Raw genomic sequence first — 19,362 nt, 5'->3', positions numbered from 1 at the left:
AAATCGTTTTCTATATCTCTCAAGTCTCTAACTTTCTACATCTTTTATACGTACTTTAAAGAACGATTCTTGTTATTTACCTTTAGCTAATGAAATCTAAAACAGAGGACTATATTTTAAATAATATAACCAGTTAAAGAAGCTGGGGGAGACTAATCTCTAATCCTTGTTTTTTTAGGCCTTGTTTAGTTGGCAAAAATTTTCATTTTTGGCTACTGTAGCACTTTCGTTTTTATTTGACAAACATTATCCAAACAAGGAGTAACTAGGCTCAAAAGATTCATTTCACAAATTACAGGTAAACTGTGCAATTAGTTTTTATTTTTATCTATATTTAATGCTCCATGCATGCGACTAAAGATTCGATGTGACAGAAAATCTTGAAAATTTTTGCGAACTAAACAAGGCCTTAGCCAGCATTTGCAACGCTGAGGACGTGAGGAGGGCCACACCAGCGACGGCCTTTGACAAAAGGGAAAACTGCCGCTTTCTCCCCTGCTTTTATGCCCCCCTCGTCCGCGTCTATTGTCTTCGTGTCCCACGCACTCGCCACCCCACCCCTATATTCTCTTTCTCTCTCCGCTCTGCAACTTCTTCTCGTCTCCTTCCTTGCGCTTCCTTCCCTCCGTCCCCCTGCGGCTCCTGGTTGCCCCTCTCACGCCAATGCAGCTTCCCCCTGTTTCGTTGCTTTGACCACCTTAAAAACCTCAGGGCCTCCAAATTGTCCCACCGAATCACATCCCCTTCACGCCTCCTCCTGCTCCTGCTCCAATTCCTAACGCCCGAGAAACCAAGAACCCGGCTGGGCGACGCCGTCACCTTCACCTAATCCCAACTCCCCCCCACTAGTACTCACAAGTGTCTCTCTTCTTCCCTCTCTTCGGTTACGAGAGCAGACCTGAGTTACCGAGCAGCGACGATGAAGAGCCCCCCTGTCATGGATCCCGAGGCGCCGCCGCCGCCGGGCACTCCTCCCTACGACGACGAGGTACGGTGTGGGCTGGTGCCCGGAGTCAAAGGTCCCATCTTTGCCGGGGCGGCTCTTGTTCTCGCCGTCGCCGTGGCTCCTGAATCTCGGAATGCCCATGTCCGTCGGTTTTCTTGCGATCTTGGTCCTGAAATGTGCTGATTTCTTCTTCTTTTTTTCGTTTGTGTGGCTGCGCTGTGTCGTCTCGTCCGCAGGAGGAGGAGGAGGAGGAGGAGGAGGAGAAGGCGCGGGGAGCACGGAAGCGGGTGCCGTGGCGGATGACGCTGAGCCTGGCGTACCAGAGCCTCGGCGTGGTGTACGGCGACCTCAGCACGTCGCCGCTGTACGTGTACAAGGCGGCGTTCGCGGAGGACATCCAGCACTCGGAGAGCAACGACGAGATCCTCGGCGTGCTCTCCTTCGTCTTCTGGACGCTCACGCTCGTCCCGCTCCTCAAGTACGTCTGCGTCGTCCTCCGCGCCGACGACCACGGCGAGGGTGGCACCTTCGCGCTCTACTCCCTCCTCTGCCGCCACGCGCGCGCCGCGCTGCTCCCGCCGGGACGGACCGCCGCCGGCGAGGAGGACAAGTTCTTGGACGGAGCCACCAAGAAGGCTACGGCGCAGAACGGCAATGCTGCGACGCTGGGCGGGGGCGCCGCCGCCAGCGTCAGGAGGCTGCTGCAGCGGCACAAGGTCCTCCAGCGTGTGCTGCTCGTGCTGGCGCTGGTGGGCACCTGCATGGTGATCGGCGACGGCGTGCTCACGCCGGCCATCTCCGGTGAGTCCCGCCATCGCCTTGCCTGATGGGCTGTGTTGGTGTGCTGTGTAGTTCTGATTCTGACATGCTGCTCTGCTGTTGCAGTCTTCTCTGCGGTCTCCGGGCTGGAGCTGTCCATGGAGAAGGAACATCATAAATGTAAGGATCCAATCATCGCCCTTCTATTGATTTTGTATTTGTTGTCTTTGTAGCTTTATTGGTACTGTTCGTCGATTCAAGTTGTTAGTTAAATGAACCAGGGTCCACCTCAAAATTCCCTGATCCAATCATGCAATTTCCATAGTGTTACATCCCGGTCTTGTTTCAGCGACTGCTACTTACCTGTGAGATGTGGAGCAAGATTGGATTTGTGGTATTTGGAGTTTCTCATAGGAAAAGGTGGTCAAATCAGATGCCATGTAACAGAGGAATTTGGTTCGTGGAAGTTGTAATGCCAGGGTGTGAACTTTTGAACACAATCACCTCTAGTTATCTCTCTGTTTAATCAGAAGATATGGTGGAGTATACAGTTCATCCTGGAAGGTCTTTGATTCTTTGACTGGGACCAGGAACAGGAACAGATCATCGAAGAAGACGGATCTCTTCGTAGTGATGTATACTGACAGTTTCCATGTGTAGCAAAATCGAACTGTTGGTGAACATTTATGCTACAATACATGGAACTACTCACCTTGTTTCAAGGTATAGTAGGTAGAGGTCTTAAACTGTCAAAGAGGAAGGATAATGGTTCTCAAGTAAGATATGCTACCCAAATTGATGTTATTATGTTAGTATATGAAAGTGGGATGGCAGAAAGATGATACCACGTAGTAAGATTCAGGAACCTGGGAAAAAAAGGACCACCTGTGCTAAAAGAAGTTCACATTTGTCAAGGTCTAAATTCTGAGGCAAAGGACCCTATTCTTGACTTTTGAATTAATAATTGTCCCTTTGTCAAGTTAATTATGACTTTACTTTATTCTGGTTCCTTTTTGTGTCGATAAGGTGCTGCTTTGTTCCAAATCCCTTCTAACTGTATGAAGTTCTGTTCTGCTACTGTGAATCTGCAGATGTGGAACTTCCTATTGCCTGTATCATACTGGTTTGCCTGTTTGCACTGCAACACTATGGTACACACCGGGTTGGCTTCATTTTTGCTCCAGTTGTGATAACATGGCTCCTATGTATAAGCGTGATCGGTGTTTACAATATTATTCACTGGGAACCCACTGTATATCGAGCATTATCTCCGTATTACATGTACAAGTTCTTGAGGAAGACACAGAGAGGAGGTTGGATGTCCCTGGGAGGAATACTGTTATGCGTAACTGGTACTGTGCTCCGCAAACCATTTCTGAACCTTTTGCCTTGATCTTTGGAGTGTCTCTTACTACAAGGTGACCCTTTCGCTCTTTCAGGTTCTGAAGCAATGTTTGCTGATCTGGGGCATTTCAACCAGTTGTCAATACAGGTGAAGAAATGTCTGCTGCAAACTAACTTTTTCTGCATTCCATCATTGAAGCAGTATATGGAGAATTATTCTCTGATAAAAATTTCTTGGGCAGATTGCTTTTACATGCATGGTGTATCCAGCATTGATCCTTGCATACATGGGACAAGCTGCTTATCTGTGTAAGCATCATAACATGGAAACTGACTACAGGATTGGATTCTATGTGTCTGTGCCAGGCAAGTTATTCTCATCAGTTCTTATCATCAGAGATGCGAACCATAGCATGATATCAGACTCAGTGCTAATTGTTAATGTTTACAATTTACCATTTCAGAGAAAATTAGGTGGCCCGTTATGGCAATTGCTATTCTTGCAGCAGTTGTGGGAAGCCAAGCTGTCATCACTGGTACATTCTCAATGATCAAGCAGTGCACTTCTCTGGGCTGCTTTCCTCGGGTGAAGATAATTCATACATCTGCCAAAGTACACGGGCAAATATACATCCCTGAGATCAATTGGATTCTGATGATACTGTGCTTAGCTGTAACCATTGGATTCAGGAACACAAAACACTTGGGGAATGCATCAGGTATGCCAATGTTAATATCCTTTAATTATAGACTTTAAACTACGGAATTTTCTTGGGTGAGAACTATCATCATACACCTTGATGTTGTTCTTTGTATAGGATTGGCTGTTATAACTGTCATGCTGGTCACAACGTGTCTGATGTCCCTGGTGATAGTCTTGTGCTGGCATAAGAGCATATTTCTTGCAATTGCCTTCATTGTGTTCTTTGGAACCATTGAGGCACTGTACTTCTCAGCTGCACTCATCAAGTTCAAGGAGGGAGCCTGGGTCCCAATAGTCCTTGCTCTGATCTTCATTTTGATAATGTGCATCTGGCACTATGGCACCATTAAGAAGTATGAGTTTGACGTTCAGAGCAAGGTCTCCATCAACTGGCTCCTTGGTCTCAGCCCAAACCTCGGTATTGTTCGTGTCCGTGGCATTGGCCTCATCCACACTGAGCTCGAAACCGGCATCCCAGCTATCTTCTCGCATTTTGTCACCAACTTACCGGCCTTTCACCAGGTAGCCTCAATTCTTCTTATCCAATTGATGACTCCATTGTGATTTGTCCAAAGTTCAGACATGGATTCAGAAGTACGTTTACCCTGCTATTGAGTATTGACCATTGTTGATCATGACCAGGTACTCATATTTATGTGCATCAAGAACGTGCCAATACCACATGTACGGCCTGAAGAGCGGTTCCTCGTTGGAAGGATCGGTCCGAAGCAGTACAGAATCTACCGGTGCATTGTCAGGTACGGTTACCACGACTTCCACAAAGACGACATTGAGTTCGAGAAGGAGCTAGTGTGCAGCGTCGCGGAGTTCATCCGGTCAGGGTCATCCAAGTTGAACGGCATGCCCGTGGAGTTCGACGAGGAGCAGCACATGGCGGTCGTGCGCTCCAACAGCATCCGCATGCTTGAGGAAGAGGCCACCACAGTGGAGAAGACCGTTGGCCCGTCGCATGCCAGCAGGGAGATACAGTCACCATCACCGTCACCGTCGCCGTCACCAGCGACCCCAGTGGTTGTCCCCAAGAAGCGGGTGCGGTTCGTGCTGCCGGCAGCGAGCCCGAAGCCAAACGCCGGCGTGCAGGAGGAGCTGCAGGAGCTGTCCGACGCGCGGGAGGCTGGCATGGCGTTCATCCTGGGCCACTCGCACGTGAAGGCCAAGAGCGGGTCCAGCTTCCTCCGCCGGTTCGTGATCAACTTCTGCTACGACTTCCTGCGGAGGAACAGCCGGGGACCCAACTACGCCGTCTCCATCCCGCACGCCTCCACGCTGGAGGTGGGCATGATGTACTATATCTGATCTGACTGAACCCCTGAAACTCTGATCAGAGGGAGAAATATAGGAACAGGAAAAGATGAGAGGAAATGAAACCAAAAAAAAAAAGTTTTCAGCTGTATATGCTAGATTTTGTAAGTATATACTGCTGGTGAGTTCCGTTGTAAATGCAGCTTGATTTTGGCCTTCAGTTTCTCTCGTAAATAGTACCAAAATTTCCTTCACTGTTGGAGAAAACTTCGGATCCGCCATTAGGAAAAACATCAGATAAATCTCAAGTTCTCTATAAGATCAGCCAAAATTCAGAAGAGTGCCATTTCCACAGTTCTGTCAACCATGGGCTCTGCTGGCCTGGCACGAACGTTGAAGTCCCTGTGCATCACCGGGCACCTGTCCAAGGCCGTGAGCCTGCTGTGCCGGAGTCCCGTGTGCCCCGGCGCTGGAACCTACGCGCTTCTGCTGCAAGAATGCGTGAACCGGAGGGACGTGAGGCTCGGCAAGAGGATCCACGCGCGCATGGTGGCCACCGGCTTCCGCTGCAGCGCGTACATCGCCACCAAGCTGCTTATCTTCTATGTCAAGATCGGGGACCTCGGCTGCGCGCAGAAGCTGTTCGACGGAATGCCGCAGCGGAGCGTCGTCGCGTGGAACGCCGTGATCTCCGGGTGCGCGCGCGGCGGCAGCGCGGAGGCGCAGGAGCGGGCGGTGGAGCTGTTCGACGCGATGCGGGCGGAAGGGCTGGCGCCGGACCAGTTCACGTTCGCGTCGGTGCTGTGCGCGTGCGCGAGGCTGGCCGCGCTGGGCCACGGCCGCCGCGTGCACGGCGTCGCGGTCAAGTGCGACGTGGGCGGCAACGTCTTCGCCAACAGCGCGCTCGTTGACATGTACCTCAAGTGCAGCTGCCCCGGGGACGCGCACCGCGTGTTCGCGGCCGCGCCGGAGCGGAACGTCACGATGTGGACCGCGGTCATCTCCGGCCACGGCCAGCAGGGGCGCGTCGCCGAGGCGCTGGCGCTCTTCGACCGGATGGCGGCGGATGGGCTCCGTCCCAACGACGTGACGTTCCTCGCCGTGCTCTCGGCGTGCGCGCACGGCGGGCTCGTGGACGAGGGCTTGAGGCGCTTCTCCTCCATGTCGATGGAGTACGGCCTCACGCCAAGGGGCCCGCACTACGCGGCGGTGGTCGACATGCTTGCCAGGGTCGGCAGACTACACGACGCCTACGAGCTCGTCAAGAACCTGCCGGACTGCCAGGAGCACTCCGTGGTCTGGGGCGCCATTCTGGGCGCCTGCAGAAAGCACGGTGGAGACGTGGAGCTTGTCGAGCTCGCCGCGCGGCGGTTCTTCCGGCTGCAGCCTGGAAACGCCGGGAAGTACCTGGTCCTGGCGAACACGTACGCTGCCCGCGAGATGTGGGATAGCGTGGCTGGCGCGCACGAGGCCATGAGGGCGCTCGGCTTAAAGAAGGATCGTGCCTGGAGCTCCGTCGAAGTGCAGGGCAAGAAGAACATTTTCCTCGTCGGAGACACGTACCATGACGATTACTCGGCAATATATGAGGTATGCAATGCATTGGCCTCCGCCGTCGCCGAGCAATCCGTGCGACCAATGGATGGTGTCAGTCATTGTTGATCGCTATGCAATGGTTTGGGTGGTGACTGCTGCAATTCAGAATGGAATTGCCTTGCTTCTCTGGCAAAAACATCCTGCACAGAACTGTCATCTAGTATGATCTGAATGCCTCATTCTCGTCTGAGCAGTTTTGGTCCAAAAGTTTATCGGCTCATTCTTGTTGCCCATATAAAAGAACGTGATAGAAGGAAAGTTTACAATTACAAGTGAGCAATACTTTCAGGTTTGCTACACTGTACCAGAGCCTGATGAAACTGAAAGAGCAGAGGAAGCCCACAAAGAGAACCTGGGGAATAGTTAGCAGAGCAAAGGACAAGATGTTACAAGGTACTAAGTAGGTACATCTTTCTTTGGCCATTTGCGCTGTGCCTGTCAGTCACTACTCGGTAGGAATCTTTACCTTGTTTTCAGAAGCAGCATCTACCACAAGATCGCATCAACTGCTCAGGTCTCCCAATCATGGAGGCTTCGAATATCACATCGAGCTGTGAATTGGATGATCCTTGCAGAGCTGTGATATTGTCAGGGTTTGGAGATCCACTACTGATATGTTTCTTCAGCAACATGTACTCTTATGTTCTTTTATCATTGATTCAGTCAAATCCAAACACAAACTGTCCATTACTTGACTGAGAAGAAGTACGATCAGACGAAATCCGGAGTGAATAAGAAAAACTCGAGTGGTTCATCTGTTGAGCTCCTGGGAGTTTGACATAAGATGTAACAGTTAATCTCTCAGAAAAGAGGTCAGTTTCCCAGATACATCTACTCTCTATTGTACCGAAATCTTTTCAAATACTTCTTCTTTAGAGTTTTGGGGCCAGACTCCCGTCTTTCAATTTTCATTAAAAGACCTTATACCTATAAAGAAAGTCGTTTAGGACAGCGACACATTCCCCAAAGCCTAACTTTGACTCCTTGTTTTTATAAAAATATTTATCAAAAAGTGGTATATGTATATTTTTATGAAAGTATTTTTCAAGACAAATCTATTCATATGGTTTTTACATTTTCAAACTCAACAACTTAAAATTATTAATGATTTATATTCTCAATGTTTGACCTAAACCTTGTCTAAAACGACTTTCTTTATAGGTATGAAGGAAGTATTACAGGCAATGTTTAAAATAGCGCGTTATTTTCGCGCTATAGCGCCGCTATAGCTGCCAGAATAAGTCAACGCGAAGCTATACCTCATTTTTACGTTATCAGCGCTATTGGCGCTATAGCGCGCTACAGCGCGGCTAAACTGAAATAGCGCCATAGCGCCGCTATTTGCGCGCTATTGTTGTTTATTTGTGATCATGTTGTCATGCACTTATTTGTTGTGCTGTGCTTATGCACTTGTGGTTATGCACTATGCAGTCATGCATTATGCTTATGAGTTAGTTATGTATTAAACATTTAAACTGTGAAATACCTGTGAGTTGTGATTTGTAATTGTGAAATATGATGGTTGTTTGAACTTGTTGCTGTCTATTATATATTTTGCCTGTTTCCAAATAAATAGCGCGCTATAGTGCCGCTATAGCGTCGCTATAGCGTGGATAGCTACAGCACGCTGCTGTGTACAGCAGCCGCTATAGCGTTCGCTATAGCGCAAATAGCGTCTGGGACAGGAAGACGCTATTTTCTATAGCCCGCTATTTAAAACATTGATTACAGGTGATCTAAACATGGGAAAAAAGAAGGGTAAAAGGAGACGACAGAACATGTACAACTTTATCATGTTCTCGCAACAAACTTGCCAACAACGACAACGACAAACAGTTCCTCTTTTTTCTGTTTGCAAAACAAATAGTCGAACTTCCACACTTTGCTACCTTTTGTACTGCTGATTCTGCATCGGTGACACAGAGACTCAAAAAGGCCTGCTTATCATCAACAATCTCATGCGCATCACAGCACATTCCTTCAACAAACATATACCTATTTGTATCTATGACTTGTCTGTCTTTACACTGTATTTTTTTTCCTGACAACATTACATACAAGAAGAGGTTTGCTTGATCTTATCTATCAACTGCTTTCCATGAATCAGGATGGGTAGTCTCAGAATGATTCTGCTATGAGTGGGGGACGAATGTTCCAACATAGCCTATGCCAACAATGAAGAAAGCGATGGATTGAAGGAATAGGAATATGTAGTAGTGGTTGTTCCCAAATGCAATGTCATAGCATCCACAGAAGAAGAGGTAAGCTGCAACACCAAGCTCCAGAATATGCAACCTGATTCCACATTAAACTTTATTAGCCTCAAGAATAAATAGATGAATCATTCACCCAAAAAATAGAAAAGAATCAGAAAAGACAATTCTTCGTTAGTGCATCTCCAAGAGCTTTTCTAAATTTCACTCTCTAAACCATCATTTGGAGAGACATTTACATAAAATTGTTTTCTATATATTCTCACTCTCCAACAGTTTTATTATTTCTCATACACAGTCTAGAGAGCCATTCTCATCTTCTATGTTTCTAGCGAAAGATCCGGAATAGAAGATTGCTATATTTAGATGATCATTTAGAAAAGCTGTTGGAGTGTAGTTCTTCACCAAAATCTGTATTTCTAACATTTAGGATGGGGTTCCAAAAAAAACATTTGGGGATGCTCTTATGTACCTATCTCCTATCTTTATGCGGGGCTTCTTGCATGCCTTGGCTGGCATTTTCATCCTCAGGGCATCACCAAGTTTTTCTGTCACCACCCATTCGTTCACCCTGCCTGCCTCCAATAGGCCAATGAAAGTGGCCTTTGTTCTATGCAATGACATCACATTCTCAAAGAGGATCCAGAAGACAATCAAGTGGACCGACCTGCACCATCCAAGGGTTTTGTTGTTACTCTTTACTTCTTTAGGTAAATGCCAGGTTTGAAATGCAAAATATGATGATGCTTAAAGCCGGGATCTTCAGAGCAGAGTGAAAGGCATTGTTGATATGTATTACACCAATTAGATGATTAGATCATAGAAGTTCTTGAAAAGAATGGTACCTTGGAGTGCCAACAGCATTGAGAAGGCTTATTATGGTTGGGATATAGACAGAGCCCCACTTTGGTATTTCAACCTCAGGAACTAAGACCGTCGCAGGGATAACGATGCAGTAGAACACAAACGTCACAATGTGTGCTATGATCTTGCGCACAAGGAAGAAGTTGTAGATGACATGGATCTTCTTCCAAAGTGTCACTTTCTGCACCAAGGAAAATCAATAACTTGTTAGAAACAAGTCCTGGCTATATATATTATATCAAAAAGGCTTTGTGCAAGGCACCTTGTTTCTGACGATCTCCATCAACATTTTCCTAAACAAGTTCGCCGGTCCACATGACCATCTGTGTTGCTGATATCTGTACGCTTTGAGTGTACTTGGGAGCTCATTTTTCACCTGAACATGCATTTGTTCAGGGTTAATTACATGTCTAGGAGGATTGTAACACCAAGAGCAGTGAAAACGAATGCAGTGGATGTGACATGGATACTGCGTTATTTTACCATGAGATCACCAAGGAATACAAACTTCCATCCTTTGAGGCTTGCTCGGACTGCCAGATCCATGTCCTCAACCGTGGTCCTGTCCTTCCATCCTCCTGCCTCGTTCAAAGCGGATATGCGCCATACACCAGCAGTTCCTGTCGACAAGATATTTTGAATGGTATAAGAACAACGATGCTTAAAACCAGTTCTTCTCCTCTGTGTGCACTAGTATCTATCTATTCAGTAACCTGAGGAGGGAGGGGGGAGTTGGTCATTCAGCTGAGCTGTTATGACTGTCACTCGTCATTCAGGGTCTCTATCTTCCCTAAATCTCTTCAACTACTTGTTTTTACACAGATTATAGGTGTTATTGAATCGTAGCTGTCTTCTTGTTCTCTGTGTCACTAACTCACTATGTGTTATACAGTATTGTGCTCATGGGCCATGAGTAGTGTACGATGCTTGCAATTTCATATGACTTTGAGATGTGGTACATGGCCCCTTTGTTTTCCTTTATATAAAAAAAAAGACTAGGAAACAGAGTGTCTCATTATTAAGAACTGAAACACGTGGTAGAAAAGGAAAAGGCTGAGGGACAGAATCATGGAAACGAGAAAGGACACCGAAGAGAACGCCCCACAAGAGAAGGAGTGATAGAGGTTTTGAAAGAGACGGAGCTTACCATTGAAGCCGAAGAAGGCGTAGGTGGAGGAGCCGACCTCCTGCTCCACTGTAAAGTGGTAATCCAGGGAGATCTCCTGCATCCTTGTCATCAGGCATTCATCTGCGTTCACTGCTCACGGAAAACCAGCAACAGCAGCAGCAGACATGTTATATATAACATGCACAAGAATCTGTAGCAAATTAAAGCAATTTGGAGCACTGCCAGCCCAAAACATCCTGTCATCAATAGGGACACAGATGACAGTCCAGCAGACAGCCTTTAGTTTACTGTTACATGTTTTTGTTTTCTGGATTATTCTTGCGCTTATATATCCATCAGTTCAGTGATGCACAAAGTTTAAGCTAAAATGCATGGTCAGTAGAATCCTCTTGTTACAGCTTAATCTTCAGTTGAGGTGGGACATAAGAGTGTGATGCACATACGAGTAGCTCCAGAGATGGAGATGTTCATTGTTCAGGCTATTAATTATCAGCGACATGGCAGGTGACAGCGTGTTTGTTGCTGATCCGGAAATACTGGGGCGGCTAGCTTCTTGTGTGCCTCTTTGCACGGTCTGCTGGACCGCGTTTATGATGGCAAATCAGGTAGGTGTAGGCTTCGTTGGAAGTTGCATGGGTAGTTGTAAGGATGGAAGTCTGGAACTGGACTCAGACCGTGACCTGTGGTGTGGTAGCTGTGCTGCGTGTCTAGCTGACGCTCACTCTCTCCAGGCTGCTCACTTTGCTGCATGCGTCGCTGTTCTTGCTGCTCCCTCCGTTGAAAAGCTTTGGCGTCTATAGACTATGTACAGGATCAATGGCGTCGCGAATCACATGTATGTTTGCACAAGGCACATGGGTTGTTGATCAGATATTGAAGCACTGAATTAAGCTTAGCTACTGAGGCCCTGTTTGGTACAGCTCACAACAGCATCATGAGCTGTTGTGAACTTTTTTTTTTGCCAAACACTTATTTCCAAAACAGCTTTATGGATGAAGTTGTTTTTTCTTATCCTCACACAAAAATATGAGTGAGGTAAAGTTGAAAAAAGTAGCTTACTGCAGCTCTCTCCCTCATTTCTTTCTCTTATCTATGAAAAAGTAGTTGGTGGAGCTATTTTACCAAACATTTTTTTCCAAAGTAGCTTAACTTCATTTAGGAAGTTGTTTATAAAGCTATTTTCTAAAAAACAGCTTTACTAATAAAGTTGAGTTGTGCCAAACAAAGCCTGAGTAGCTAGCCAACTCGAGGCAGTACTTAAGCCTTGTTTAGTTCCTCTTCAAAGACAAAAACTTTTCAAGATTTTCGGTCACATCGAATTTTATAACACATAATTAAAAAATAACTAATTACACAATTTGTTTATAATTTGCGAGACGACTCTTTTAGAGCTAGTTAGTCTATAATTAGACAATAAATACCATATACAAACGAAAGTGTTTCAGTTACCCGAAAAGTTTTTTTTAAAAAAGGAACTACACAAGGCCTATCCAATATATAATATACCACGGGCACTGCTGGCTGTACGACGTGTACGTAGCAGTTTGGGCTAGAGAGGGAGGAGATGCATCATGGCTGTGTACAGTTTATGTGGAGGACCCGGTGGTGGACCTGTGAGTGACAGGGATACTTTGACCCTGAGCCCACCATCACCGACACTTGAGTACTGTGTTTGCATGCATTTTGCGTTGTTGCGTTCTTCATGTCCATGGACTGACACTGGGCATGCAGTTGGGTCCCCGCCCGCCAGTGTCCGTCCGTCCGTCCCCTCCTGCCTACTACCCCTTCGTTCTCTCCGATCCCACACTCGTCACTGCTATACTGTAGTCACGGATGCACACATGATCCAGCCCTGTCGCGAACTCCAGTTCCCCAAGTGTACATTGTCCAACAACAGCAACTGCTTGTGCACGCTTTTAAGCTTAGGCCTAATTTACATCCGAAAACTTTTTAGTAGTATTTTGTTTGTATTTGATAATTAGTGCACAGTCATAAATTAATTAGGCTCAAAATATTTATCTCACGATGTACAGGTAAATTATATAATTAGTTATTTTTTCTATATTTAATGTTTCATGTATATGTCGCGAGAGTCGATGTGACGAAAAATTTTGAAAAGTTTTTAGATCTTATTAGAATGAACTAAACAGTTTCCAAAAAATTTTTCAGATCTCTTGTCACATCGAATCTTTAGACGCATGCATGGAGTATTAAATATAGACGAAAATAAAAACTAATTACACAGTTTGGTCGAAATTGACCAGACGAATCTTTTGAGCCTAGTTAGTCCATTATTGGACAATATTTGTCAAATACAAACAAAAATGCTACAATATCGATTTTGTAAAAAATTATGAAACTAAACAAAGCCTTAGCTGGTGGACAAAAAGCAAGGCAGTAGTAGCAAACTAAATTAAATTAAATATTAAAAAAAAAGACGACGACGTATACCGAAGTTCCAGCGCGCCTGGACGAGCGCGAGGTCGGGGTTGTGGAGGAGGAAGGGCACGGTGCGGCGCAGGAAGTCCGGGTCCGGCTGGAAGTCGGCGTCGAAGATGGCCACCACGTCGCAGCCGCGGACGTAGGCGCGCTTCATGCCGTCACGGAGCGCGCCGGCCTTGTACCCTCGCCGGCTGTCCCGGACCTCGTACTTGACGTTCACGCCCTTGCTCGCCCACCGCCAACACTCCGCACGAACCAGCTCCTGCGTGTGTGTGCGTACGTGCATCATCCATGGTCGTCCATCCATCAACCATCATCATCGACACATATATCACCATGCACATGCATATGCATCATGTATACTACACTCTTTACTACTAAGCATGCGCATGGCAGGTGTGTTGCACGCATGTAGTTGCAACTGTCACGTACTGACAGGGTTAATTCCTGCTGGCAGCGTGACGCTGACACGGTCTATGTTTGTTTAGCTAGTAAGTTATGTCTGAAAGTATTGTTCGTTAAGTTAAAAAAAAAAGTTTAATGTAAGAGGAAAAAAATATGCTGAATGACTGAAGTGGATAGGTGAAAGTACTTTGTTAGGGGATAGCTAGCTAGGAACATATCGCAAGTGCATGCTGGAGCATTTAATCATTTACTAATAAGCATGGATGCATGATTAAGCAGCCCAGCCGGTGCTGCGTTCCTCGATCGCCTCGATGGATCGATATATCTCGGCTGGTTCGATCACGTACCTTGATGACGGGGTCGGTGGAGTCGTCCAGCACCTGCACGATGATCCGGTCCGACGGCCACGACAGCCCGCACGCCGCCCCGATCGACACATGGTACACCTGCACGTCCGATCCCGTCCCATGCAGTCGTCGTCCATGCGCGCACACGTACGTACAGTCGTTAGTATGTAAACGCTTCGCAAGACCAGAGCCAACATGCAGGCAGGTGCAGCTACTACAGAAGCCCGGCCGGCCCATGGCACGGCGGAGAGGAGGCGGCGTTCACGCTAGCTCACTCACTCACCTCGCGCTCGTTGTACATGGGGATCTGGACGAGCACCATGGGGTAGCAGGCGGCCGCGCCGCCGCCGCCGGCCTCGAGGTCGCCGTCGCCGTCGCGGACGATGGGCTCCCACCGGTACCGCCGCCCGAGCAGCGGCAGGCGCGACACCAGGAGCACCACGGCCATGTACACCTTCTCCGCGAACAGCATCACGGACATGGCCAGGCACAGCGACACCGACAGCCGCAGCAGCGGCACCACTACCGGGGACTTGACCTGCTGCCACAGCGCCGCGACGTCGACGACGTCGCCGCTGCTGCTGCCGGAGTAGTGGCCCGGCACCACCGCCGCACCGGCCATTATATATGTCTCCTCGATCGATCTCCTCCGCCGCTCCGGGATAAAAGAGGTGGCAGCAGCAGGCGTGGACGACGGCACCCCTCGCAATGCGGGGGTGGCCGGGCGGCGGCAACGCAGCGCCGCCGGCGCCGGGGTGGTGCCGGTGCCTGCTCGCGGGGGAGAATAAAAGGGTGAGGAAACGCGAGGGTGGTAGGCTTTGTCGGCTCCCGCAGGGTACACGAGACGGCGAAGCAGCGGGGGGGAGATTTAACGGCGGGCAGGGGTGACCCCGTTTTTGCTGGGGACGACGCCGCCGGGTGTCGGTGGCCAGTGGCCACTGCCAGGTGGTTTATCTAATTTTTTCGATTCGATTCGATTGGCTGCGCCTACGGTAGATAGGCCTCGTTTACTTCCAAATCTTTTTTAAAAGATAAATATTATAGCACTTTTGTTTATATTTAAAAAATATTATCTAATTACATACTAACTACGTCTCGTAAATTATAGATAAATTATATAATTAGTTATTTTTTATTTATATTTAATGCTCTATGGATATGTCGCAAGATTCAATATAACGGAGAATCTGAAAAATTTATAAATTCTTTTAGAAAGTAAACAAGGCCACAGGTTGCTGATACTTTTTTTTTGGATTTATAATTACTCCATCGACCTGTTTTCACACAGCACATACGAATCCATCGACCTGTTTTCACACCGGGCCAATGCCAACATTAGTATGCATTGATTTTTTTTTTTTGTGCGCACGCATATTGCGCCCATGGTTTTGCATGGTTCTATTATCTACGTACCAGCTCTTTTAATTTCTCGGATTCAAAACATAGGACAACTAGGTCATACTTCGAGTAACAATAATCATACTTCCAGTAAACATATTATTTAAATGGAATTTTTTCAACATTGTAAAAAAAACTTTTTCATAACAAATTGGTAATACCAGTTATCACTCTAGACATAATTTAGTCAATTCATAGTCAAGGGCAAAACAAAATTTATGATCCCATGAAGTACTAGATTTACCATGAAAAGATTTTTAGGGTTTATTTTGCCACGCCATTGCCTTTGGGATGTGTTTTGTGCGTTAAAGTTGTGTTGTCTGAAACTTCTATGTTCTCGACGAATTACCACATCCATACATCAATTTAGGATAACTTATTTATATTTCACCAGATGGCTTCTATTGTATGGTTTGATTTTATAGAGCTACACCATACATAATATCTAATTTGAAAATATTACTATAATTGATTTATACTAGTTATGAACGTGCCTAGAGTAGTTTTCATGTACTTATAGAAAAATAAGCTAATCAAATTTTCGATGCACATGTGGCCGTTTCTATTGATCAGGGACAGATGTATTTCTTCAGCTTCTTAGTGCTTCGACATTATAGGAAATGTTAAAATTTTAATACTTTTAAATATTCCAACAAGAGGGAAAAACAAAAAAAACACCTACAAAATGGAGTGAATTTATTGTCCATGGGTTGTACTAGTTTTGGCTGGAGTATAATGGGCGAATAGATCTGGATTTTGGATCCATCTTTCCTTTTTATGGCGGCGACAACCCTTGATGAGATGTGATAAAAAGGACACTCTCATCATAGGGAATTAATGATGGTTTTTATCTATATTAAACGACTTGTTACCTAAGCAAAATGCTGATATGGCAACTTAATTAAAGAGAAAAGAGAGAAAAAATAATAAAAATATTGTTTCTTCCAAGACAAACTACATCGGCTCTTGAATCGAGGAAGGAAGAAACTGCAATTTCGGCATTGGGAGAAAACCAGTGGTTTCAATAAGTGGGGTGCATGATAGGTGCTTGTCGCGCACGCCCGTCGACAGCCACGCACACTCGCCCGCGCCGCTCCCCTACGCCATCGCCTACGCTTGGGTTCATGTATGTCTAAGTAGAGCCTAGACCCTAGAGTGAGGGAGAGGCCGAAATATATGCTTTGTTCGATCTGGTCCTTTGGACTAGGCTCCCTCTGCACCGCTTAGGGCGTCCGCAACGGTGTTTAAATCGCTAGCTATTTGATTTCTAGGAAGAATGTTATGGTTCTCAATAGTAATTTACAAATAGCTAGCTTAGAAGGTCGCTAACTATTATGAAGTCGCTAGCTATTATGGAGAGTATTGTGAGAGAGTTATTTCTAGAAGATCGTGCTAGATTAGTTATTTATGAGTCGTTAGCTATTAGAAAGTTGCTAGCTATTTGATCTCTCTCCTCGATAGCCAATGAGAGTGCTACTTTTTTTATTATTTTTATACGTCATCTCGTTAGCTATTTGTAAAGTGTTATTGATAGCCAATAAAATTCCTCCTAGCTAGCTATTTGATAACCATTGCGGATGGCCTTAGAAATATTCATTTACTATGCATTTGCTATATGTTATCCATGTATGCATACTTTAAGCATTGGCAGTCCTGAGAGTCTTGATCTACTCATCCACATACAACATACAAAGGAGCAAATTAAAGCATTGTTTGAACACCTAGATGTGATGTGATGTCGCAACCAAATCAACCGCGCGTCATACATACTTGTGCTAATGTATTTCCTTCCTTGCGCCGTCAAAAACCACTCTGTAAAACCCTCTTCCTGCGTAGCAAGGAAATTAATTCTCATATCAGCCTTGGTGCGTGCGTGTAGTAGTAGTAAGCTTAAGGTTTTGTTTAGTTCCCAAAAACTACCAAAAATTTTCAAGATTCTTCGTCACATCGAATCTTAGAACACATGCATGAAACATTAAATATGGATAAAAATAAAAACTAATTACACAGTTTATCTGTAAATCGCGAGAAGAATTTTTTAATCCTAGTTAGTTTATGATTGAAGAATATTTGCCACAAACAAACGAAAATGCTACAGTACCGTAGCCAAAAAAATTTTCAACCTGAACAAGGCCTAAGCCATCGCCGGCAGATGGAATGTGCGGCTGTACTTTTGCCGGACGCCTGAAACGCCTTTGTTGGGCCTTGTTTAGTTCCCAAAAAATTTTGTAAAATTTTTCAGATTCTCTGTCACATCAAATCTTTAAACGCATGCATGGAGTATTAAATATAGACGAAAATAAAAACTAATTACACAATTTGGTCGAAATTGACGAGACGAATCTTTTAAGTCTAGTTAGTACATGATTGGATAATATTTGTCAAATACAAACGAAAGTGGTACTATTCATATTTTGCAAAATTTTTAGGAACTAAACAAGGCCTTGGTACTAGCTCCCCCGTGCATGGGGTCGCTTACTGCTAGGACGGGTCGTCGGAGCAGCATGCTCTCCTCGTGTCGATCATCTTGTACCAATTGCCAAATAATGGACCGTGTGGGGCGCCTCGTTGCCCGGGGAGGCGCGCGGATGTGTTCCTCGGATACATAGATACGTACGTGTGGTGCGCCTGGTGCCGGACGACATTTTCACGCATCGGCCAGGGGAGCGGAGTGGAGTGGTGAAAAACCCCCGGCCACGACGGACGCGCGAAAGGCGCCCGAGGCGTAATATGAGGCCAGTATATCAATAAAACGAATAATGAAACAACCTCCACAATGCATGAGTTTCATCTTGACGTTCCTAGGCTACTAGGCTAGACAGAGCATTCAATTACTGTAAAATGATTGAATCACATGCAAGATGGTGAAACGATTTAGCCCTCAGTGGGGATTTCATTCTGTTTCACCGCGTGGGAAACAACGCCCGCGGGGTTTCACCATGGTGAAACTACTTCCTTCTCTCTCCTCTTCGTTTCATGCAAAAAGTGCAGTTTTGCTGACATGGCGCTCTAATAAATGTGCATGACATCCTAGTGAAACCCCCACTGAGACTGACCTTATGTTGCACCTTGCATGCATGGAGTAAGTATTATAGTGGGGTGTAAGCCGACTAAATAATGAAATGGAGGAGAGAAGGAAGGATAAGAGCAAGATCAATAATAGAGTCAAGTGCTTGGCTATAAGTCAAGTGATTAGAGCCAAGTTATACAATAAGTTGTATCATACTTGTCTCTAAAATATCTTCTCTTTCCTATTCCTTCTCACAACACTTTGGGCTCACCACTACCTATGCATCCGTACCCAACTTGGTGCTTATCTCTCTCTCTTCTCTTCTCTCCTTCACATCAGCATTAGTTTGGCTATAAACTCATTATTGTACCTGCTCTAAGTTTAGAGTCAGCTTAGACACAGGAACCAAAAAACTTTGTGAGAGAGATAAGTGAGTCATGTATTAATAGTGAATAGCTAACTATTCTATAGGTGGGTTGGAAGAAGGCTACAAAGAAACTTACAACCAGCAAGTAGACTGTATTATTAAATTTGCTCTCTGTAATGAGACGACGAGACCGGATTGAATTCACTGCCATTTTCAAACAGTTACAATGTTTAGATGCACCCAAAAACCCAAAACTTTACAAGATTCTCTATCACATCGAATCTTGTGGTACATGCATGGAGCATTAAATATAAATAAAAAGAATAACTAATTGCACAGTTTACCTGTAAATCGCAAAACGAATCTTTTAAGCTTAATTACTTTATAATTAGATAATATTTATTAAATAAAAATAAAAATGCTACAATATCAAAATTCAAAAACTTTTTAGATCTAAACAAGGCTTTATTATACCTCCTGCAGACTTGCGGTTTGTGGTTTCCTGTAATCGAAACAAGCTGCGGGCACTGTTTTGGCTGAGCACTTCTGTGAAGTGGCACGAAACATTCTGACGGG

At 45.6% G+C, this 19,362-nt stretch overlaps 3 protein-coding genes across 4 annotated transcripts; 2 read left to right on the top strand and 1 right to left on the bottom strand.

Annotated features, from left to right (window-relative positions):
* On the top strand, nt 533–5,235 carry LOC8067672 (potassium transporter 10). Of its 2 annotated transcripts, none has more exons than XM_021449505.1 (9): nt 533–988; nt 1,186–1,747; nt 1,832–1,885; nt 2,797–3,057; nt 3,145–3,197; nt 3,292–3,415; nt 3,514–3,768; nt 3,868–4,274; nt 4,395–5,235. In XM_021449505.1, the coding sequence occupies exons 1-9, from the start codon at nt 920–922 to the stop codon at nt 5,067–5,069; spliced, it is 2,460 nt and encodes an 819-aa protein (XP_021305180.1). In that variant the 5' UTR covers nt 533–919; the 3' UTR covers nt 5,070–5,235. The 2 variants fall into 2 exon arrangements, with proteins under 2 accessions (XP_021305180.1, XP_002438701.1); XM_002438656.2 differs by having other exon boundaries at nt 534–988; nt 1,183–1,747.
* LOC8083480 (pentatricopeptide repeat-containing protein At4g16470) lies at nt 5,382–6,677 on the top strand. The gene has a single exon (XM_002438655.1). The coding sequence runs from the start codon at nt 5,382–5,384 to the stop codon at nt 6,675–6,677; it is 1,296 nt and encodes a 431-aa protein (XP_002438700.1).
* On the bottom strand, nt 8,333–14,844 carry LOC8083479 (probable mannan synthase 9). The gene is made up of 9 exons (XM_021450167.1): nt 14,295–14,844; nt 14,012–14,110; nt 13,269–13,521; nt 10,836–10,946; nt 10,172–10,308; nt 9,951–10,064; nt 9,670–9,869; nt 9,297–9,491; nt 8,333–8,906 (listed from the first exon to the last, which is right to left on the bottom strand). The coding sequence occupies exons 1-9, from the start codon at nt 14,631–14,633 to the stop codon at nt 8,744–8,746; spliced, it is 1,611 nt and encodes a 536-aa protein (XP_021305842.1). The 5' UTR covers nt 14,634–14,844; the 3' UTR covers nt 8,333–8,743.

The sequence above is a fragment of the Sorghum bicolor genome, chromosome 10 (assembly GCF_000003195.3).
Source record: "Sorghum bicolor cultivar BTx623 chromosome 10, Sorghum_bicolor_NCBIv3, whole genome shotgun sequence".
Classification (NCBI taxonomy): Eukaryota; Viridiplantae; Streptophyta; class Magnoliopsida; order Poales; family Poaceae; genus Sorghum; species Sorghum bicolor.
The sequence above is the reverse complement of the archived record's forward strand: the minus strand, read 5'-3'. Positions and strand labels throughout refer to the sequence as shown.